The sequence below is a fragment of the Mustela lutreola genome, chromosome 1 (assembly GCF_030435805.1).
Source record: "Mustela lutreola isolate mMusLut2 chromosome 1, mMusLut2.pri, whole genome shotgun sequence".
Lineage (NCBI taxonomy): Eukaryota > Metazoa > Chordata > Mammalia > Carnivora > Mustelidae > Mustela > Mustela lutreola.
In genome coordinates, this window is record NC_081290.1 from 112,466,282 (window position 1) to 112,487,893 (window position 21,612).

Consider the following 21,612-nt stretch of genomic DNA (forward strand, 5'->3'; position numbering starts at 1 on the left):
TTTTGATGGATTCCTTTCGTACATTGAGGTCCTTCATCCATTTTGAGTCTATTTTTGTGTGTGGTGTAAGGAAATGGTCCAATTTCATTTTTCTGCATGTGGCTGTCCAATTTTCCCAGCACCATTTATTGAAAAGGCTGTCTTTTTTCCATTGGACATTCTTTCCTGCTTTGTCGAAGATTAGTTGACCATAGATTTGAGGGTCTATTTCTGGGCTCTCTATTCTGTTCCATTGATCTATGTGTCTGTTTTTGTGCCAGTACTATGCTGTCTTGATGATGACAGCTTTGTAATAGAGCTTGAAGTCCGGAATTGTGATGCCACCAACGTTGGCTTTCTTTTTCAATATCCCTTTGGCTATTCGAGGTCTTTTCTGGTTCCATATAAATTTTAGCATTATTTGTTCCATTTCTTTGAAAAAGATGGATGGTACTTTGATAGGAATTGCATTAAATGTGTAGATTGCTTTAGGTAGCATAGACATTTTCACAATATTTATTCTTCCAATCCAGGAGCATGGAACATTTTTCCATTTCTTTGTGTCTTCCTCAATTTCTTTCATGAGTACTTTATAGTTTTCTGAGTATAGATTCTGTGTCTCTTTGGTTAGGTTTATTCCTAGGTATCTTATGATTTGGGATGCAATTGTAAATGGGATTGACTCCTTAATATCTCTTTCTTCTGTCTTGCTGTTGGTGTAGAGAAATGCAACTGATTTCTGTGCATTGATTTTATATCCTGACACTTTACTGAATTCCTGTATAAGTTCTAGCAGTTTTGGAGTGGAGTCTTTTGGGTTTTCCACATAGAGTATCATATCATCTGCGAAGAGTGATAATTTGCCTTCTTCTTTGCCGATTTGGATGCCTTTAATTTCCTTTTGTTGTCTGATTGCTGAGGCTAGGACCTCTAGTACGATGTTGAATAGCAGTGGTGATAATGGACATCCCTGCCGTGTTCCTGACCTTAGCGGAAAAGCTTTCAGTTTTTCTCCATTGAGAATGATATTTGCGGTGGGTTTTTCATAGATGGCTTTGATGATATTGAGGTATGTGCCCTCTATCCCTACACTTTGAAGAGTTTTGATCAGGAAGGGATGTTGTACTTTGTCAAATGCTTTTTCAGCATCTATTGAGAGTATCATATGGTTCTTGTTCTTTCTTTTATTGATGTGTTGTATCACATTGACTGATTTGCGGATGTTGCACCAACCTTGCAGCCCTGGAATAAATCCCACTTGGTCGTGGTGAATAATCTTTTTAATGTACTGTTGAATCCTATTGGCTAGTATTTTGTTGAGTATTTTCGCATCTGTGTTCATCAAGGATATCAGTCTATAGCTCTCTTTTTTGGTGGGATCCTTATCTGGTTTTGGAATCAAGGTGATGCTGGCCTCATAAAATGAGTTTGGAAATTTTCCTTCCATTTCTATTTTTTGGAACAGTTTCAGGAGAATAGGAATTAGTTCTTCTTTAAATGTTTGGTAGAATTTCCCCGGGAAGCCGTCTGTCCCTGGGCTTTTGTTTGTTTGGAGATTTTTAATGACTGTTTCAATCTCCTTACTGGTTATGGGTCTGTTCAGGCTTTCTATTTCTTCCTGTTCAGTTGTGGTAGTTTATATGTTTCTAGGAATGCATCCATTTCTTCCAGATTGTCAAATTTATTGGTGTAGAGTTGCTCATAGTATGTTCTTATAATAGTTTGTATTTCTTTGGTGTTAGTTGTGATCTCTGCTCTTTCATTCATGATTTTATTTATTTGGGTCCTTTCTCTTTTCTTTTTGATAAGTCGGGCCAGGGATTTATCAATTTTATTCATTCTTTCAAAGAACCAGCTCCTAGTTTCATTGATTTGTTCTATTGTTTTTTTGGTTTCTATTTCATTGATTTCTGCTCTGATCTTTATGATTTCTCTTCTCCTGCTGGGCTTAGGGTTTCTTTCTTGTTCCTTCTCCAGCTCCTTTAGGTATAGGGTTAGGTTGTGTACCTGAGACCTTTCTTGTTTCTTGAGAAAGGCTTGTACCGCTATATATTTTCCTCTCAGGACTGCCTTTGTTGTGTCCCACAGATTTTGAACCGTTGTATTTTCATTATCATTTGTTTCCATGATTTTTTTCAATTCTTCTTTAATTTCCCGGTTGACCCATTCATTCTTTAGAAGGATGCTGTTTAGTCTCCATGTATTTGGATTCTTTCCAAACTTCTTTTGTGGTTGAGTTCTAGCTTTAGAGCATTGTGGTCTGAAAATATGCAGGGAATGATCCCAATCTTTTGATACGGGTTGAGTCCTGATTTAGGACCGAGGATGTGATCTATTCTGGAGAATGTTCCATGTGCACTAGAGAAGAATGTGTATTCTGTTGCTTTGGAATGAAATGTTCTGAATATATCTGTGATGTCCATCTGGTCCAGTGTGTCGTTTAAGGCCTTTATTTCCTTGCTGATCTTTTTCTTGGATGATCTGTCCATTTCAGTGAGGGGAGTGTTAAAGTCCCCTACTATTATTGTATTATTGTTGATGTGTTTCTTTGATTTTGTTATTAATTGGTTTATATAGTTGGCTGCTCCCACATTGGGGGCATAGATATTTAAAATTGTTAAATCTTCTTGTTGGACAGACCATTTGAGTATGATATAGTGTCCTTCCTCATCTCTTATTATAGTCTTTGGCTTAAAATCTAATTGATCTGATATAAGGATTGCCACTCCTGCTTTCTTCTGATGTCCATTAGCATGGTAAATTCTTTTCCACCCCCTCACTTTAAATCTGGAGGTGTCTTCGGGCTTAAAATTAGTTTCTTGGAGGCAACATATAGATGGGTTTTGTTTTTTTATCCATTCTGATACCCTGTGTCTTTTGACAGGGGCATTTAGCCCATTAACATTCAGGGTAACTATTGAGATATATGAATTTAGTGCCATTGTATTGCCTGTAAGGTGACTGTTACTGTGTATGGTCTCTGTTCCTTTCTGATCTACCACTTGTAGGCTCTCTCTTTGCTTAGAGGACCCCTTTCAATATTTCCTGTAGAGCTGGTTTGGTATTTGCAAATTCTTTCAGTTTTTGTTTGTCCTGGAAGCTTTTAATCTCTCCTTCTATTTTCAATGATAGCCTAGCTGGATATAGTATTCTTGGCTGCATGTTTTTCTCGTTTAGTGCTCTGAAAATATCATGCCAGCTCTTTCTGGCCTGCCAGGTCTCTGTGGATAAGTCAGCTGCCAATCTAATATTTTTACCATTGTATGTTACAGACTTCTTTTCCCGGGCTGCTTTCAGGATTTTCTCTTTGTCACTGAGACTTGTAAATTTTACTATTAGGTGACGGGGTGTGGGCCTATTCTTATTGATTTTGAGGGGCGTTCTCTGAAGCTCCTGAATTTTGATGCTCGTTCCCTTTGCCATATTGGGGAAATTCTCCCCCATAATTCTCTCCAGTATACCTTCTGCTCCCCTCCCTCTCTCTTTCTTCTTCTTCTGGAATCCCAATTATTCTAATGTTGTTTCGTCTTATGGTGTCACTTATCTCTCGAATTCTCCCCTCGTGGTCCAGTAGCTGTTTGTCCCTCTTTTGCTCAGCTTCTTTATTCTCTGTCATTTGGTCTTCTATATCACTAATTCTTTCTTCTGTCTCATTTATCCTAGCAGTGAGAGCCTCCATTTTTGATTGCACCTCATTAATAGCTTTTTTGATTTCAACTTGTTTAGATTTTAGTTCTTTTATTTCTCCAGAAAGGGCTTTTATATCTCTCGAGAGGGTTTCTCTAATATCTTCCATGCCTTTTTCAAGCCCGGCTAGAACCTTGAGAATTGTCATTCTGAATTCTAGATCTGACATATTACCAATGTCTGTATTGATTAGGTCCCTAGCCTTCGGTACTGCCTCTTGTTCTTTTTTTTGTGTTGAATTTTTTCGTCTTGTCATTTTGTCCAGATAAGAGTATATGAAGGGGCAAGTAAAATACTAAAAGGGTGGCAACAACCCCAGGAAAATATGCTTTAACCAAATTAGAAGAGATCCAAAATCGTGAGGGGGGAGAAAGGGGATAAAAAGAGGTTCAAAAAGGAAGAAACAAAAAAAAAAGAAAAAAGAAAAGAAAAGAATTAAAAAAAAGAAAACACCTAAGAAAAATGTAAAAAAGAAAAAATATATATATTAGATAAACTAGTAAAAAATCGTTAAAAAAGAAAAAGGTAACAGTTAAAAAAAAGAAATTTTACCCGAAGGCGAGAAAAAAAAACAAAAAATGAAAAAGAAAAAAATTAAATTAACTGCAAGACTAAAAAAAAATCACAGGGAAAAAGCAACGAGTTCCGGTGCTTGGCTTTCTCCTCCTCTGGAATTCTGCTGCTCTCCTTGGTATTGAAACCGCACTCCTTGGTAGGTGAACTTGGTCTTGGCTGGATTTCTTGTTGATCTTCTGAGGGAGGGGCCTGTTGTAGTGATTCTCAAGTGTCTTTGCCCCAGGCGGAATTACACCGCCCTTACCCGGGGCCGGGGTGAGTAATCCGCTCGGGTTTGCTTTCAGGAGCTTTTGTTCCCTGAGCGCTTTCCGTAGAGTTCCGGAGGTCGGGAATACAAATGGCGGCCTCCTGGTCTCCGGCCCGGAGGAGCCGAGAGCCCAGGGCCGCACTCCTCAGTGTGCCCTCAGAGAACAGCGCCCAGTTACTCCCGTCTGCCTGACCTCCGGCCGCACTCCGAGGTCACCGAGCCTGCGACTAGTTCAAGGTAACACCGAGCTGCGAGCTTACTGTCGGCTCAGTCTCTGTAGCAGGCTTTCCTGTTCCAATACCCGCAAGCTCTGCGACACTCAGACACCCCCGATCCTTCTGTGACCCTGCGGGACCTGAGGCCACGCTGACCCCGCGTGGGCTTCGCTCCGGTTTAGCCTCTGGAGCGATGTCCCTCAGCGGAACAGACTTTTAAAAGTCCTGATTTTGTGCGCGGTTGCTCCGCCGCTTGCCGGGAGCCGGCCCCTCCCCCCGGGGTCTATCTTCCCGTCGCTTTGGATTCACTTCTCCGCCGGTCCTACCTTTCAGAAAGTGATTGTTTTTCTGTTTCCAGAATTGCTGTTCTTCTTCTCTTCGATCTTCAGGTGTTTGCAATCTTTAGATAAGCTATCTAGCCGATCTCCGGCTAGCTGAAGTAGTCTCAGCCTGCTACTTCTCCGCCATCTTGACCCTCCCTCTGGGAGCAACATATTTTATAATTTTCAGTACTATAGAAAATGAGACTATTGACTATTGTTGTTCTTGCTAATACTCAGTAATATCCTAATGGGGATGGGTTTGACTAGTCATATCATACATCTGATATTTGAGATACGGTTTCTAAATAAAACCAAACAGCATTGCTAGGCTCTAGGCTCTACTATCAATATCCTGTTGACTGACTCGGTATTATTATCTCTCTTTCTATTGCTGAGAATAATCCTGAGCTCAATAAATACTATTGGTTGAATGAATGAATAAGTGAATGACAATGTCATGCAGTGGTATCTTTTGAAAATAAAGATAGGTTTGAATCTGAACTTCATGATCATTAATTTTATGTTCCCAGTGTTCCTTCTCAGCTTCGTGCAAAGAACTTATGGTTTACCTATAAGCCTTGTATTTTTCAAACAAATTTTTCTAATGAAACCATTTTTGCTTTTGTCAGCTCTCAACAGGAACACTGTGTAGTGGGAGGTGTAGTACTATAAGGGGAAGATCACAGTTTTTGAGTGAGACAAACCTGGGTTCTGGTTCTAGTTGTGCTATTTACTACATGCATGCTTGGGCAAGATATTAACCTTCCCTCATGTTGAGTTTCACCATGCATAAAAATGAGAATAATAACCAAAAAATTACTTGTACAACCAGCAAGAGACCTAATGCACAGCAGGTGCATAGCAGGCACACACATCCTTAATTAGATCATTTATGAGTCATTATTTTTAAGTGAATATCAAATAAATGGCAAGTGGCTACTATGATTTGACTGTTTTCCACTTTCTTCTTGTTTCACCAGATGACGACTTTTTTCATGAACTCCCAGAAACCTTTCCATCTGATCCACCTGAACCTCTACCACATTTTCTTATTGAGCCTGAAGAAGCTTATATTGTGAAGAATAAGCCTGTGAACCTGTATTGTAAAGCCAGTCCCGCCACCCAGATCTACTTCAAGTGCAATAGTGAATGGGTTCATCAGAAGGACCACATAGTAGATGAGAGAGTAGACGAAACCTCTGGTGAGTTTTCTGCTGCATTTGGACTACTGTTGAGTATTCACTAACTCACCACTTTGGCATGATGTCATACTGTTTTTTCCACTGTGAGAATAAAAGTAGAGCGATTATCCTTTGGCAAAAGTTTTGGTTCGGTTTGGGTAGAATTTGGTGGTCTCATTCCACACATTGCAAAGTAAAATGTGATCAATAAATCTTGACTTGATTCCTGATGGACATAGTTCATCCTGAAAAAGATAAATGAGAAAAATGAATAGACGGGATTGATTATTGGCAAGTGCCTTAGTCAAAGATGAATTTCACTCATGTGTCAATTCTGTTGTCAGGTCTAAAATCCTGAGATTGGGGAACATGTTCAATTAAGGATAAGTTTGTCATTTTTATTTACAACTATCAAATGTCAATTCATGTGCATAATTTCCCCTTGTATTTTTAAACAATTTGTAAACATTGCAGATTCAAAGTATCCTGTGTCCTTGGCTTACATCTGAAAATAAATCCTAATTATCTATCTCTTATGTAATGTTAAATTGAGAGTGACCGAGAACAGTGATAGTGTGGGGTCCAGGAAGAGGCAAAGGGGTGAGTGTAGCCACCATCTGGGTGGGCCTTGATCAGATTATCTCTGTTCCTGGCATGGTGAAAATGCCTGACTTTCCTACTCTGCAACTATTATCCCTGACAGTAAAATACTAATGGCAGAGAAAGGATAAAATAGATTTTAATAACCTGTGGGATTTAGGCTGGCTAAAAAGGAAACTTTCTTGATAGCATCTTTTTATTCCATGATGGGTGACTGAAGATAGTTGTATAATCTCTTACAGTTATTATAAACTGAAAAGATGTGTATCTTTCTACAGTGGTTTAAGTGCTTTTCTCTCTGATGGTGAGAATAACAATTGGAACAAATAACAATGGAATTTTTAAATCCATTCCAGATCTATGATTTATAATATTAAGACATATCTTAAATAGTAAGATTTCACTGAACATTTCCAAGCTAAATAGGAAGCATTTCAATATCTTTATGTTCTTTATCTCTACCTACCAAGATAGGTATATGCTGTCAAAAGCCAGATTGTAATTCATTCATATTTGAATCCAAATGTTGGATTAACCAAGGTTGAGCAGAGAGCAGCTCTTGAGGGAGATCTATGTTCGCTGCCTCTAACCATGTGAAGGGCACATTGAGGTGATGGGACATAATGAAATGGAACAAACTGTGAGAGGACAGAGAAAAGGCATCTTTTAGAAAAGTGTGTGAAGCATATACTGATAAAACACAAATGGTCTTAGAAAATCAGGTGGCAGCTCTATATAATTGTTTGTCAATCTGTGAATCTATATGCTCACTGTCTGCAATCTGATGGCTGTGGAAATGAACGGGTATCCAACTGTACGGTAGCTTTACTTCAGGGAATCGTCCCACCTCTTGTTCTAATTACTCAGAAAATAACTCCACCAGATGTCTACAAAATCCCGAGTGAATTAGTTTTGTTTCAGCTCATTTACTTGTAAAGATTTCAGACACACAGTTTTAATGGTAAGAGGCAAAAGAAAGACATCACAAAAGCTAAGATGAAAGTCACAAATATATTTAGGCTTCTCTTTACTGAATTAATGAAAATGTTTATACAGGAAGATTAGGAATAAAACCAAAACTACTCTGATACTGAGCTCCTCTGCCAGCTTCATGCCATGTTGGTAATATATACGTACATATCTGTGAACATAGATACGTCAGTAAGACATTTCCCTTCTTAAAACACTTTATATTTTTATTATTTCCACATAAAATCAATTAGTATTACATATACCAGTTATTTAAAATGCCTCATAAAGCAGTTATAAATGGAACTATGTGGCATGTTTCTCCTCAACTTCAGGATGGAACAGATGAGAATTAGGGGAAGAATTGGCAGCCACCAATGCCTGCCCAACGCTCCTCAGGTTCATGGATGGAGGGGAAAGCAGTGTACCTTTGGGCTGCCTTTCATTTCATCTAAAAGTTTACAAGAAAGTCAACATCCAGACAAATGTGTTAACCTTTCAAGTTAGAAAAAAAACAAAAATGCCCTCAGATATCAGTACTATCTGGTATGTTCTTAACGTACTAGCCTGTGCAATTAGGCAAGACAAATAACTGAAAAATATAAAAATTGTTTTAAAAAGTGGAAAATTGATCATTTTGACAAATAGTGTGATTTTATATATCTGGAAAAAAGCATTTTTAAATAAAAAAAACTGAAAAAACATCAAGAGAATACAGAAGAGTGGCTGAAGAAAAAAGATTCAGATAACCCATCAACTTTTCTTTTATAGATGGCCATTCAAATTATAACGGAATAAAAGATATCATTTGCAATAACTATGTACAACAAAATATGTATGTATAAAGTTAACCAAAAATTGCAGAACTTTAGAAGTAAAATCTTTAAATGCTACTCAAATTATGAAAAATGCTATTTAAACAAATGGAAAAACTTACCGTATTCTTGGATAGAAAAAAAAAAATATATATATATATATACAATTCTGGCAACTTAAAAAAATATCTCTTCTGGATGGTTTCAGAATTGCAGTCTTTGTACAATATGAAAACCCTCAGATGTCGAAATATAATATATTTTAGGTGTTTACTGTTTATAAATGAATTAAAAAGTCCACCAACATTGTATGAAAAGAAATTTGTGAAAATAGCTGGAAGAATTCTGACATAATAGTATAATGAGGGAGCCTCAGCTCCTTGCAAATACATTGCAAGACTAAAAAAGTGAAGTTTTATCTGAGCAGAGAATAAGACATACAGATTAATGGATTTTAAAAAGGACCAGAAAACACTCAGTTAAGGCATTTACAATGTGTTAAGATTGGTTTTCAGTCCACAAAGTAGGCAGTTGGAAATTGAATGCATGAAATAATCTAATGACTAAAGAAATAAATCTTGGATTTTATCTCATTTGTTAGAATAAAATAAATTCTTGATGTCAGGGCTTAACGTCATCATCATTATCACCACCATCACTCCTGTGATCATCACTAACACCACTAGGAGAAAATCTTGGCAATGTGTTGGGTAGTTGGTTGGTTGGTTGTTTTTAGTCATGGGCAAAGCCCCTTTAATGAAGACAAACTAAAGAAGTCTTATAAGAAGGCATTATTTAAAAAAAAATTTATTCTTTATTAACATATAATGTATTATTTGCCCCAAGGGTACAGGTCATTATCAGGCTTACGCTTTTCACAGCACTCACCATAGCACACACCCTTCCCAATGTCCATAACCCAGCCACCCTCTCCCTGTCCCCCCACCCCTCAGCAACACTCTGTTTCATGAGATTAAGAGTTTCTTATAGTTTGTCTCCCTCCTGATCCCATCATGTTTCACTTTTTCCCTCCCTACCCACTCCCCCCACAACCCCACCCTGCCTCTCAAATTCCTCGTATCAGAGAGATCATATGATAATTGTCTTTTTCTGATTGAATTATTTCACGTAGCATAATACCCTCTAGTTCCATCAACAAGTCATTGCAAATGGCAAGATTTTCTTTTTGGATGGCTGCATAGTATTCTACTATGTATAAATATACCACACATTCTTCTTTTTTTTTTTTTAAGTATTGAAACTTTTTTTTTTAATATTTTATTTATTTATTTGACAGAGATCACAAGTAGGCAGAGAAGCAGGCAGAGAGAGAGGAGGAAGCAAGCTCCCTGTGTAGCAGAGAGCCCGACCTGGGGCTTGATCCCAGGACCCTGGGATCATGACCTGAGCCAAAGGCAGAGGCCTTAACCCACTGAGCCACCCAGGCAGCCCGTACCATACCTTCTTTATCCATTCATCTGTTGAAGGACATCTAGATTCTTTCCATAGTTTGGCTATTGGGAACATTGCTGCTATACACATTCACGTGCATGTGCCCCTTCAGATCACTACATTTGTATCTTTAGAGTAAATACCCAGTAAGTAGTGTGATTGCTGGGACATAGGGTATCTCTATTTTCAACTTTTTGAGGAACCTCCATGCTGTTTTCCAGAGTGACTGCACCAGCTTGCATTCCCATCAACAGTGTAGGAGGGTTCCCCTTTCTCCGCATCCTTGCCAACATCTGCCATTTCCTGACTTGTTAATTTTAGTCATTCTGACTGGTGTGAGCTGGTATCTCATTGTGGTTTTGATTTGTATTTCCCTGATGCCAAATGATGTGGAGCACTTTTTCATGTGTGTCTTGGCCATCTGGATGTCTTCTTTGCAGAAATGTCTGTTCATGTCCTCTGCCCATTTCTTGATTGTATTATTTGTTCTTTGGGTGTTGAGTTTGATAATTCCTTTACGGATTTTGGACACTAGCCCTTTATCTGATATGTCGTTTGCAAATACCTTCTCCCATTCTGTCAGTTGTCTTCTGGTTTTGTTACCTGTTTGCTTTACTGTGTGAAAGCTTTTGATCTTGATGAAGTCCCAATAGTTCATTTTTGCCCTTGCTTCCCTTGCCTTTGGTGATGTTTCTAGGAAGAAGTTGCTGCAGCTGAGGTCGAAGAGGGTGCTGCCTCTGTTTTCCTCAAGGATTTTGATGGATTCCTGTCTCACATTGAGTTCCTTCATCTATTTTGAGTCCATTTTTGTGTGTGGTATAAGAAGTGGTCCAGTTTCATTCTTCTGCATGTGGCTGTCCAATTTTCCCAAGACCATTTGTTGAAGAGACCATTGTTTTTTCCATTGGACTTTCTTTCCTGCTTTGTCAAAGATTACTTGACCATAGAGCTGAGGGTCTATTTCTGGGCTCTCTATTCTGTTGCATTGGTCTATATGTCTGTTTTTGTGCCAATACCATACTATCTGGATAATTACAGCTTTGTAATAGAGCTTGAAGTCTGGATTGGTGATGCTACCAACTTTGGTTTTCTTTTTCAACATTCCTCTGGCTATTCAGGGTCTTTTTTTGGTTCCGTATAAATTTTAGGATTATTTGCCCATTTCTTTGAAAAAAAAAAAAGGATGATATTTGATAGGAATTGCATTAAATGTATAGATTGCTTTAGGTAGCATAGACATTTTCACAATACTTGTTCTTCCAATCCATGAGCATAGAAAGTTTTTCCATTTCTTTGTGCCTTCCTCACTTTCTTCCATGAGTACTTTATAGTTTTCTGGATACAGATTCTTTCCCTCTTTGGTTAGGTTTATTCCTAGGTATCTTGTGTTTTGGGTGCATTTGTAAATGGGATCAACTCCTTAATTTCTCTTTCTTCTGTCTTGCTGTTGGTGTATAGAAATGGAACTGATTTCTGTGCATTGATTTTATATCCTGATACTTTACTGAATTCCTATATGAGTGCTAGCAGTTTTGGAGTGGAGTCTTTCAGGTTTTCCATATAAAGTATCATATCATCTACAAAGAGTGAGAGTTTGATTTATTTGCCAGTTTGGATGCCTTTTATTTCTTTTTGTTGTCAGATTGCTGAGACTATGACTTCTAGTACTATGTTGAATAACAGTGATGATAGCGGACTTTGCTGCCGTGTTCCTAACCTTAGGAGAAAAGCTCTCAGTTTTTCTCCATTGAGAATGATATTTGCAATGGGTTTTTCATAGATGGCTTTGATGATATTGAAGTATGTACACTCTATCCCTACACTTTGAAGAGTTTTGATCAAGAAAGGAAGCTGTACTTTGCCAAATGCTTTTTTGTTCTTTCTTTTATTAATGTACTGCATCAAATTGATTGATTTACAGATTTTGAACCAAACTTGCAGCCCAGGAATAAATCCCACTTGATCATGGTGAATAATCCTTTTAATGTACTGTTGGATTCTATTGGCTAGTATCTTGGTGAGAATTTTTTCATCCATGTTCATCAAGGATATTGGTCTGTAATTCTCATTTTTGATAGGGTCTTTGTCTGGTTTTAGGATCAAGATAATGCTGGCCTCATAAAGTGAGTTTGGAAGTTTTCCTTCCATTTCTATTTTTTGGAACAGTTTCAGGAGAATAGGTATTAATTCTCCTTTAAATGTTTGGTAGAATTCCTTTGGGAGCCATCTGGCCCTGGGCTCTTGTTTGTTGGGAGGTTTTTTTTAAAGATTTTTTTATTTGTTTGTCAGAGAGAGGGAGAGAGAGAGAACACAGGCAGACAGAATGGCAGGCAGAGGCAGAGGGAGAAGCAGACTCCCTGCCGAGCAAGGAGCCCGATGTGTGACTCGATCCCAGGATGCTGGGATCATGACCTGAGCCGAAGGCAGCTGCTTAACCAACTGAGCCACCCAGGCGTCCCTGTTGGGAGATTTTTGATGACTGCTTCAGTCTCCTAATTCTCTCTTCTACCTCATTTATCCTAGCAGTAAGAGTCCTCATTTTTTTAATTGTACCTCATTAATTGCTTTTTTGATTCCAACTTGTTTAGATTTTAGTTCTTTCATTTCTCCAGGAAGGAATTTTATGTCTCCAGAAAGGGATTCTCTAATATCTCCCATGCTTTTTTTGAGTCCAGCTAGCACCTTGATAATCATCATTCTGAACTCTAGTTCTGACATACTACTAATATCCATAGAGATTAGGTCCCTAGCCATCAAGCCACACACTTGATTTTGGGTGTATTTTGGTCTGTTAGAAGAAACTACCTCCCAAAATTTTAAAGAAAGAAAGAAATATATGTATATATGTGTGTATACATATATATATATATACCCATATGTGTGTGTGTGTGTATATATATATATATATATATATATATATACCCATATATATGGGTGTGTATACATATATGTATACATGGGTATATATATGGGTAAACATGATGAAGAAATGGAATATGACTATAAAGAAGAAAATTAAAAAAGAGATTCTAGGGGCACCTGGGTGGCTCACTGGGTTAAGCCGCTGCCTTCGGCTCAGGTCATGATCTCAGAGTCCTGGGATCGAGCCCCACATGGGGCTCTCTGATCAGCGGGGAGCCTGCTTCCTCCTCTCTCTCTGCCTGCCTCTCTGCCTGCTTGTGATCTCTCTCTGTCAAAAAAAAAAAGAGAGAGAGAGATTCTAAAAAAAGGAATTGATAAGATAGGAAGTTCATTGAAAAAAGAAAAGAAAAGAAGGAGGAAAGAATTTGATTAGCCTAGAGACTAGAATAGAGCCATGCACTAGATTTAGGGTATATTTTGATCTATTAGAAGAAATTGTATCCCCAAATTTAAAAAAAAAAAAAAAAAACTATATGTATAGAAAAAATAAGCTTAAATACAATGAAGGGATAAAATATGACTATAACAAGGAAAACATAAAAAGATTTTTAAAAAGGTACTGATAAGATAAAATAGTTAAAAATACTAAAATAGGAAAGATGAAAAATTTAAAAAAGAGAATAAGAAAAAAATAAAATTTAAAAAAATTTAACTTTGGAAAACTAAAGGATCATGGGGAAAAAAAAAAACAAACATTAATTCTTTGTGTTGCTTTCCCCTAGCTCTGGAGTTCCATAGTTCTCATTGATTTGTAAACTTGGTCTTGGCTGAATGTTCTTGCTGCTCTTCTGGTGGAAGGGCCTGTTGTGGTGATTCGCAAATGTCTTTGCCCAACGTGAAATTTCACTGACCTTGCCAGGGGCCAGACTAATTAATTTGCTCGGGTTCACTCTTGGTAGCTTTCATTCCCTAAACACTTTCCGCACAGCTTTGGAGGATGGGAATGAAGATGGCAGCCTCCCAGTCTCCAGCCCCGGAGGAGCCGAGAGTTCAAGGCCCCACTCCTCGGTGCAGCCTCAGAGAAAAGCAGTCAATCCCTCCTGTCTCCCTGGTGTGTAGGTGCACTCCATGCTCACCCAGCCTGTGACCCAACATTTCTATCTCTGGCACACGGCTCCATCTGGAGTCTCCAAACCCAGCAGATTCCTGCAGTGCCCTCCTGTGCCACTCCTCCCAGAGAAAGAAGATGATTCTCCATGGATCTGTTGCTTGTTGGGTACCTGCCTGAAGGGCAATGGTCCAACTGTGCCACAGATCATGGTTTAAAGTAACCCCAAGCTGAAAACTCCCACCTCGGCTCTGTCTCTGCAGCTGGCTTCCCTGCCCTGAAACGTAGGAGCTCTGCTGCACTCAGGCACCCCTGGTCTTTTTGTAACTCCATGGATCCTGAGACCACACTGTCCTCACGAGGGCCCCAACCCCCACTTAGCCTGTGGAGTGATGTCCCTCAGTGGAACAGATTTCTAAAAGTTCTGATTGTGTTCCGCAGCTCCACTGCTTGTTGGGAGCTCGTCCCTTCTCCCACAATCTATCTTCCAAAATATTGCCTCGGATTCACTTCTCTGCACGTCCTACCTTCTGGAAAGTGGTTGATTTTCTGTTCCTAGAATTGCTGCTCTTCTTCTCTTCTCTCTCCTGTTGAGTTTGTAGCTGTTCAGAATGGTTTGATAACTATCTAGCTGAATTCCTGGGACCTGATGATATTTAGGTCTTCTTCTTCTCTGCCATCTTTCTCCTCCCCTTGAAGAAAGCATTCATAAATTCGAATATCCAAAGCAAGAAAACCACAAAGCCAGGGGACAAATACACACACACACACAAATATATCTGTGGACATACATTAATCTAAGGACTAATTTAACTAATATATTACTAGTTCTTAAGGTATATTTAAGGAAAAGTTCAGCAACCCAATGGAAAATTGAGCAGTAGTTGAACATGAAGATACAGAAAAAGAAATGCAAACTGGTAAATAAACATTTAAGATATCATCAAGATCAAAACAGTTAGTATAGAGTGTTGGTAAAGAAATGAGATGGGGAATAATATCTCATCCTTGTTGGTGAGATTGCAAATTGGTACAATCTTTCTGAAGGCCAATTTGAAAATACCTACCAATACTTAAAAGTATATATGCTTTCACTCAGTAATTACAAATTTAGGATCTAAAAGTAAAATTCCAAATGAGCACACATACTGAAATGCAAGGTTGTTGATTGCACCCTTATTAGAGAGGCATATTGAAGACTGTTCATCCCTACGTGGAGTATACTGATGCTTTTTAAAATAATGAGGTTTCTCTATATGTGAGGTTGTTGAAAAATCTCCAACATAAAATTTGAAGTGAAAACCAGAGTACAGAACACTACATGTAATATGTCCTCATTATGTAAAGGATGCAGATACATTTTTCTATGCATTGGAATGTTTTGGAGAAATATATAAGCAGTTGACAGCTCAAATTCTGGGGTGAGAGATTTCTTTTATAATTTTTCCCCCAACCCTGTGAATGTGTTATTTTCATAATAAATAATGAAACCTGAAGAAAAAATCCAAACCATTTCAATTGCATCTCTTTGCCTATTATCATAAATACCCAATCTGAACAAATATTGGGGAAAAATTTGTGGGGCTTCTTATATTAGAGCTCTTTGCTTTCCCATGAGGTGAGAAGGATTATAAATGGTATTGAAACGGAAATACTTGGTTTTGGGGATTTTTTTTTTTTTTCCCTGAAGTTGGATTCACCTGCAAATTTGGTTCTCAACTCCTCACTTAATACAGTCTGACTGTAGTCTTATTGGGGGGTTAGTGGTTATTAACAGCAAGAAACATTAGAACACATTAAGTCTTAAAGTATGTTACAAATTAGAGGAATGTCTTAGCATTTAAAAAATCATATGGTTTTTGGATGATGCAGGACAGAGAGAAGTCATTGTAAATGAGTTTGTTTTTATAGATAACTCTGCCTTAGAATAATAATATTTGGAAGCATGTTCAGTAGAAATAGGATACATTAAAAAAATTAAATACATTTTCTAAAATCCTCATCAAAGGTAACGTCTCATTTAAAAACTATAAAACCATATCAGAAAAAAAAAATTTCTCCTCCAACTCACAAAATTCTTCCTTTTAAATTATATAGGTGTTAAATAGACTCTCCAGTTCTGAAATATGAAGTAAACAATGATTTCTATTCACTGAGGAAAGCTATACCATTGATGATAAAAATGTGTACTGATTAAAGATTTTATTACTATTAATGTTTGCCTTCCACCATTTAAACCACATTGGCATTTCTTGCAAATATGTAATATAAGAAACAGAAAAGGGGAAAGCAGTATATATTAGATGGCTTTGAAAACTTAAATAGTCAGAAGCTCTTGATTTGGTAATATAGTAATAAGTATCTATGTTCTTTCAGAATTCCATAGAAATCTTGATCTGCTCAAAATTGTATGGTTAAATTTTTAAGAAAAACAGGCTTGGCTGCTTGCTTTCTATTTACTTGAAGTCTTTTCAACCCTTGTTTCCATGGTACCTAAGATTTACCATCGAAAAGCAAATATTTCTCCTCTACAAAAAAGCAGGGAGGTTAGAAAACCTCAGTTGGTTTGAAATTTTAATAATCCCCGAGGTTTTCCCTTCTCCTCTTTAATTATTCTCACATTAGCAAAATATTATCTGTAGGACCAACTCAACAACAATAAAAAGTTCCAAGCTTTATATTGAATGCCTTATGTGTATTCTGCCATTTAGTTATCATGACAGTCTTATGAGATAATTTCTGGGACTCTCCTTTTGTAAACAAGATGGCCGAGGCTCAGCAAGGTAGAGAAACTAACGTGCCCCAAATCACATAGCTAGGAGGTGGCTGAGCAAGGATATGAACCCAGGGCTCTCTAAATTCTTTGTCTTGGCCCTGTACCCAGTAAGGTCTACCTAAATTCTGCCATAGCTACTGAACACATAACAGTTTGTCTAAAAAAAAAAAAAAATCTATGAATACATTTTCCCTTTTCCTTGAGAAAATCTATATCAGCATGTCAACTAAATATTTATCTTTCATTCTTCCACCTGCCTTTCTGTGTCAGATTTTTCTATACCTGAGCCCTTTCTCATTATGGAATAGCTTGAACCAGTGCTTAGGATTTGATTCTTTTTATTCTTAAAGGTCTTTAATATTTTGCCAAATAGCAAAAGGGTGAGCCTTAACAAAAAAAAAAAACAAACAGACAACAAACAAACAAAAAAACGATGAAGAGAAGCCAGAACCAGGCACAAATTTAAGTGCATTTGCCTTTACTCCAGGAAGAGCTTTTGCAGACATGCTGTGCTCACTCAGGTTTCTGTTTGTTGCAAGAGTGGCATGACTGAATTTTTCTTTTCTCCTCTTCTATTCCTATTTCAGATACTTCTTCTCTCCATTCTGTCACCAAAACCAGAAACGTCAGCTTAATCCCTTACTCCAACAAAGTGATTATCAGCTACTGACAGTTCTTCTCAGAATTCTCCTACAAAACATCCTTCTGTTCTTAATTCTTGCTATAAGCCCCCTAGTATATATAGGCCTTTAATACATGCCTCTTAGATGATTTAGCCTCCAACACCTTCTTGGTTTCAGCCTTTTTCCCCAAAAAACCATTCTTCAGGTAGTTACTAGAAAGCCTCCTTCTAGTCGTTTCTCTTCCACCACATGTCCTCAACACTGGGAAAATTTGTTTTTTCCTCTTAAACTGTGTTCCGTGAACTTGTAAGTGCTTATCTTGTACGTGCCATTTGGGAGAAAAAAGTGCTATTTGTCTTATAAGTGCTATTTGGGAAAACAAAAACAGAAAAAGAAGCGAAAGCTTTGTGGTTAAATATTTTAGGAAACACTGTAATAACTATATTCTCCTCTTGGAGAAAAGTATAAAGTATATTTTCCTGTAAAAGTCCCAGAAAAGCTCTGCATTGGAAAACTTTTAACCTCATCATATTTGGCAACTGAACTCCTTTTCACAGAACTTCTATTAAAATATCATGAGACATTAATGTCATTACCAGGACATGATTTAGGAGATGCTGCTCATACATTTTCTTTTTCTTTTTTTAAGATTTTATTTATTTATTTGACAGAGAGAGATCACAAGTAGGCAGAGAGGCAGAGAGAGAGGGGGAAGCAGGCTCCCTGCTGAGCAGAGAGCCTGATGCAGGGCTTGATCCCAGGACCCTGAGATCGTGACCTGAGCAGAAGACAGAGGCTTTAAACCATTGAGCCACCCAGGCGCTCCAGCTCATTCATTTCAAAGGGAAACTAGATGAGATTTGTTCAGGTTGTATTAAATGAACGTGAACACTCTTTTCTTTACATTTTGCTGTCTGGAATCATAGAAATTTAAGTTGTGAGACTGTGGCAGGCATTTAAACTCAATTCATTACTGGCATGCTCTTCATTAAGTTGAGTATAATCAACTTTCTGTTATCTGGACTTACTGGTCCTACCTAAGTCATAGGGAACTTAAGAGAAAAAGTCTGCTTACTTCCTGTCTTTACTAATGTTAGATCCTGGAGAGGGACAGTTATGTTTCCTTTCTCAAATTACCTCTTCCCTTCCATCTAGATATTATAAACTCAAGAGTAAGCTCCATGAAATCAAGGATTATGTCTGTCCTTTTCACTATTTTGGTTCCATCCTTGACTTGGTGTTGGTACTTAGCAGGAGCTCAGTAAGTAGGTATGTATGAATTAATGATCTGTTACCCTGTACTTTGCCTATCCTACTTCTATCAAAATCCTATTCATGCTTAAAGTATCTCAAATGCAATGTTGGGGATGAAACCTTCTATAAAACTCAAGTGATAAAGTAACATGTCTACATTTCCCTTATTTGTACTTGCGTTTGTATGATACTCATAAGTGTGAATTGTGTATGTGTGATGAGTTAAACCACTAAAGAGTATCAATATTCAATCACTTTCGAGGTAAAAAATGACTATTTCTTATAATGTGTTGTTTATGGAGTTATATTCATATATATAAGATATATAAGATATAAATATATAATAATATATAATATATATTTATATATTATAATTATATATAATAAATATATGAATATATATTTGATATAGACATATAGGTAATATATGTATATAAAATACATATGTGATAATACATGTTACAAAATACATATATGTAACTATAGATGTATGTATGTATATTTATATTTGTCTCTTCAACTACATTGTAATGATATCGTGTGGCCTCTGTTTTATAAACTTCTTTCTGTTATGAATTTTGCAACATAAGGCTCTAAGCACAGGAGATAATAAAAGTCTGTTTTGTGGGGTTATAGCTACTCATTCTATTAAATTGGAGTAACTGAAATTTAGTGAAACATGTGGGTGATGTTTTTATTTGAGATGGTTCATGAACAGATGATTTGAGGAATAGATAAGATAGTATAGTCTTCCATAAGAAGAGCTATTTTACATATTAAGTACACACATATCGGTCATTTTTCTCTAAGTAAAATAATTATTTTAAACTGTGTTCTCATTAACAGAGTGAACATTTTCAAAAGGAATTATATAAATTCCATGGTCTTTGTTTAAAGTTTAGGAAATGATGCATACAATTTGGAAACTCTATTTGAACTTCATTCCATAATTTTTTAATTAAGTCAGTGGGAGTACTGCTTCTGCAAGAATAGAGCCTTATATCTGTAATCTATTTGCCTGCCAATGAAGATAAATGATTCTGGGATATAAACTAATTATTTATTTGATTTCCTTCAAAGGTACTTATTTCAATACCAGAAACTAACAACTTTTTTTTTTTCCAGTATAAGGCTGGCCCCAAAGTAAAAATAGAAAATTGGCAAGGATCCATGTAGGATATGAAGGCTTTTCCACTAAATCAGTCTGATACCATGGCGAGAGATAAAGGATATCAATCATCCTGAAGTAGATACTTTTTCTTATTCCTTATTTGTTAGTGCTCACAGTAGATTCGTCCTTATTTCACATTGACTTTAAGTCTTTAAACACCTGAGTTAACATGGCCGACGTCGTCTCAGCTGCAGTGACAAATACGTGCTTGGGTCAGAGTTCCAGAATGTAGATTTTAGTTGTTGCTCTCACTTCACTCAATGAAGATGAGTCTCGGCTGGCTGACTGATCCAGGCTCTCTCACTGTGTAGAAACTTGGGTTTTATTTCCATGCTTTCCCTTCCTTATAAACAGGAGTAAGTACTGGAAAATTTTTAGGCTACCCATTTGGGTTCCTTTTGTTTCTAATCTGTTGCTTTTGTGAAGTTTTTCATGTTGTTGTTTGTTCATTTTTGGCATTTCCAATACTTACATATATCAATATTGTAGACCCAGCACATATATGATAGACGCTGGCTGTGCCATATTTGTGGAACTATGTAGTTTTAATTTAATTCTGCCCCATGGGGAACATTAGTCCTGTTTGAATTACATACTGTATAGAAGATTTTAATAGCATGTATTTTTGAACAGATATAACCCAGAACATGCTTGCAAAGTAGAGCCAATGAAACATTATACCTATCAGTACAGTTTTAGTGAGCTTTCACTTCATTAGAGGAAAACAGAAATTTTCTAAAATTATATACAACCAGAGTTTTTAATGTAATGAACACAAAGGAATTCCTTCCCATCAATTAACACTTAGGGCAAGGTTACTTATAATGCATTACGCCTTTGTCTTCCCACAGTTAAGATGAAAGCATTGATTCATACAATTTAGTCAAGAATATCTATTTATATATGTATGTAAATATACAAGTATATACTTATGCATATGTGTTTGAGTGTGTTTGTGTATGTGTGTATTTTCCCCAATTTAGAAAGAGCAAAATCAAATGCTACCCATCGCCAAGCCCACACAGAGGCTGTGATAAGAAGCAGGAGCCCAAGGACCATTCTTCATCTCGATGGCTTGCTACCCAAACAGGGCATTTCAGGAGTGAAGCCAGTGATTGTGTTGCTATAGCAATCTTGCCGTGTGCCCAGCAACCGTGCATATGCTGTGGCCTGGAGTTTTAATATGCCCACTTCAAAGTGAGAATAGCACCAGTGTTAAAAGCCGAAGTGTATTTTTTAATTTAACCTTTGGCTATAACATGTGAAGAGTTTAAGGAGAGTCTCTTATCCTTTGTCTTCATAAGAAGGAACATACTTCACAGAGTTCTGGACTGTTGCATGAAATGAATTAAGTGTCCTGTTTAAGGAAGTTTAAGAAACCATTTCAACTTAAAAGAGAGTATTAGCTTATAAAAAGTATGACTTTCTGTCAAAATTAAGATACACTTTATTGGTATTGTTACCTATCATGCTAAATATAAGTAAGCCAGGCTGGTAATTGTATGACATAGTGACCCTTTTTTATTCTGGGTTGTCACATGTTGTGATCTGTTCTAGTCAAGTCTCTGTATCCCTAAATCTCACTAGCCAGTATTCTCACAATGATTGGTTCAAAATTCCAATTCTATTTTTTTCTCTCTGCACCCCAGCATTTTTTTTTTTTTTTACACATTCAAAGACACCACAGAAATGTTTTTGTTTAAAAAATGCTACAATCAGTGAAGGAGCTGATGCTAAGACAGGTGGGGAGAGTGCTTTCCTCACCGTGAACCCT

At 37.2% G+C, this 21,612-nt stretch overlaps 1 protein-coding gene across 2 annotated transcripts in view; it reads left to right on the forward strand.

Moving 5' to 3' along the window:
* UNC5C (unc-5 netrin receptor C) overlaps positions 1-21,612 on the forward strand; it is a 369,403-nt gene that overhangs the window by 208,168 nt on the left and 139,623 nt on the right. For both annotated transcript variants that reach the window (XM_059172547.1, XM_059172551.1), the window contains exon 2: positions 6,008-6,229. In XM_059172547.1, coding sequence (XP_059028530.1) covers positions 6,008-6,229 — 222 coding nt within the window. The remainder of the gene's footprint in view (positions 1-6,007; positions 6,230-21,612) is intronic.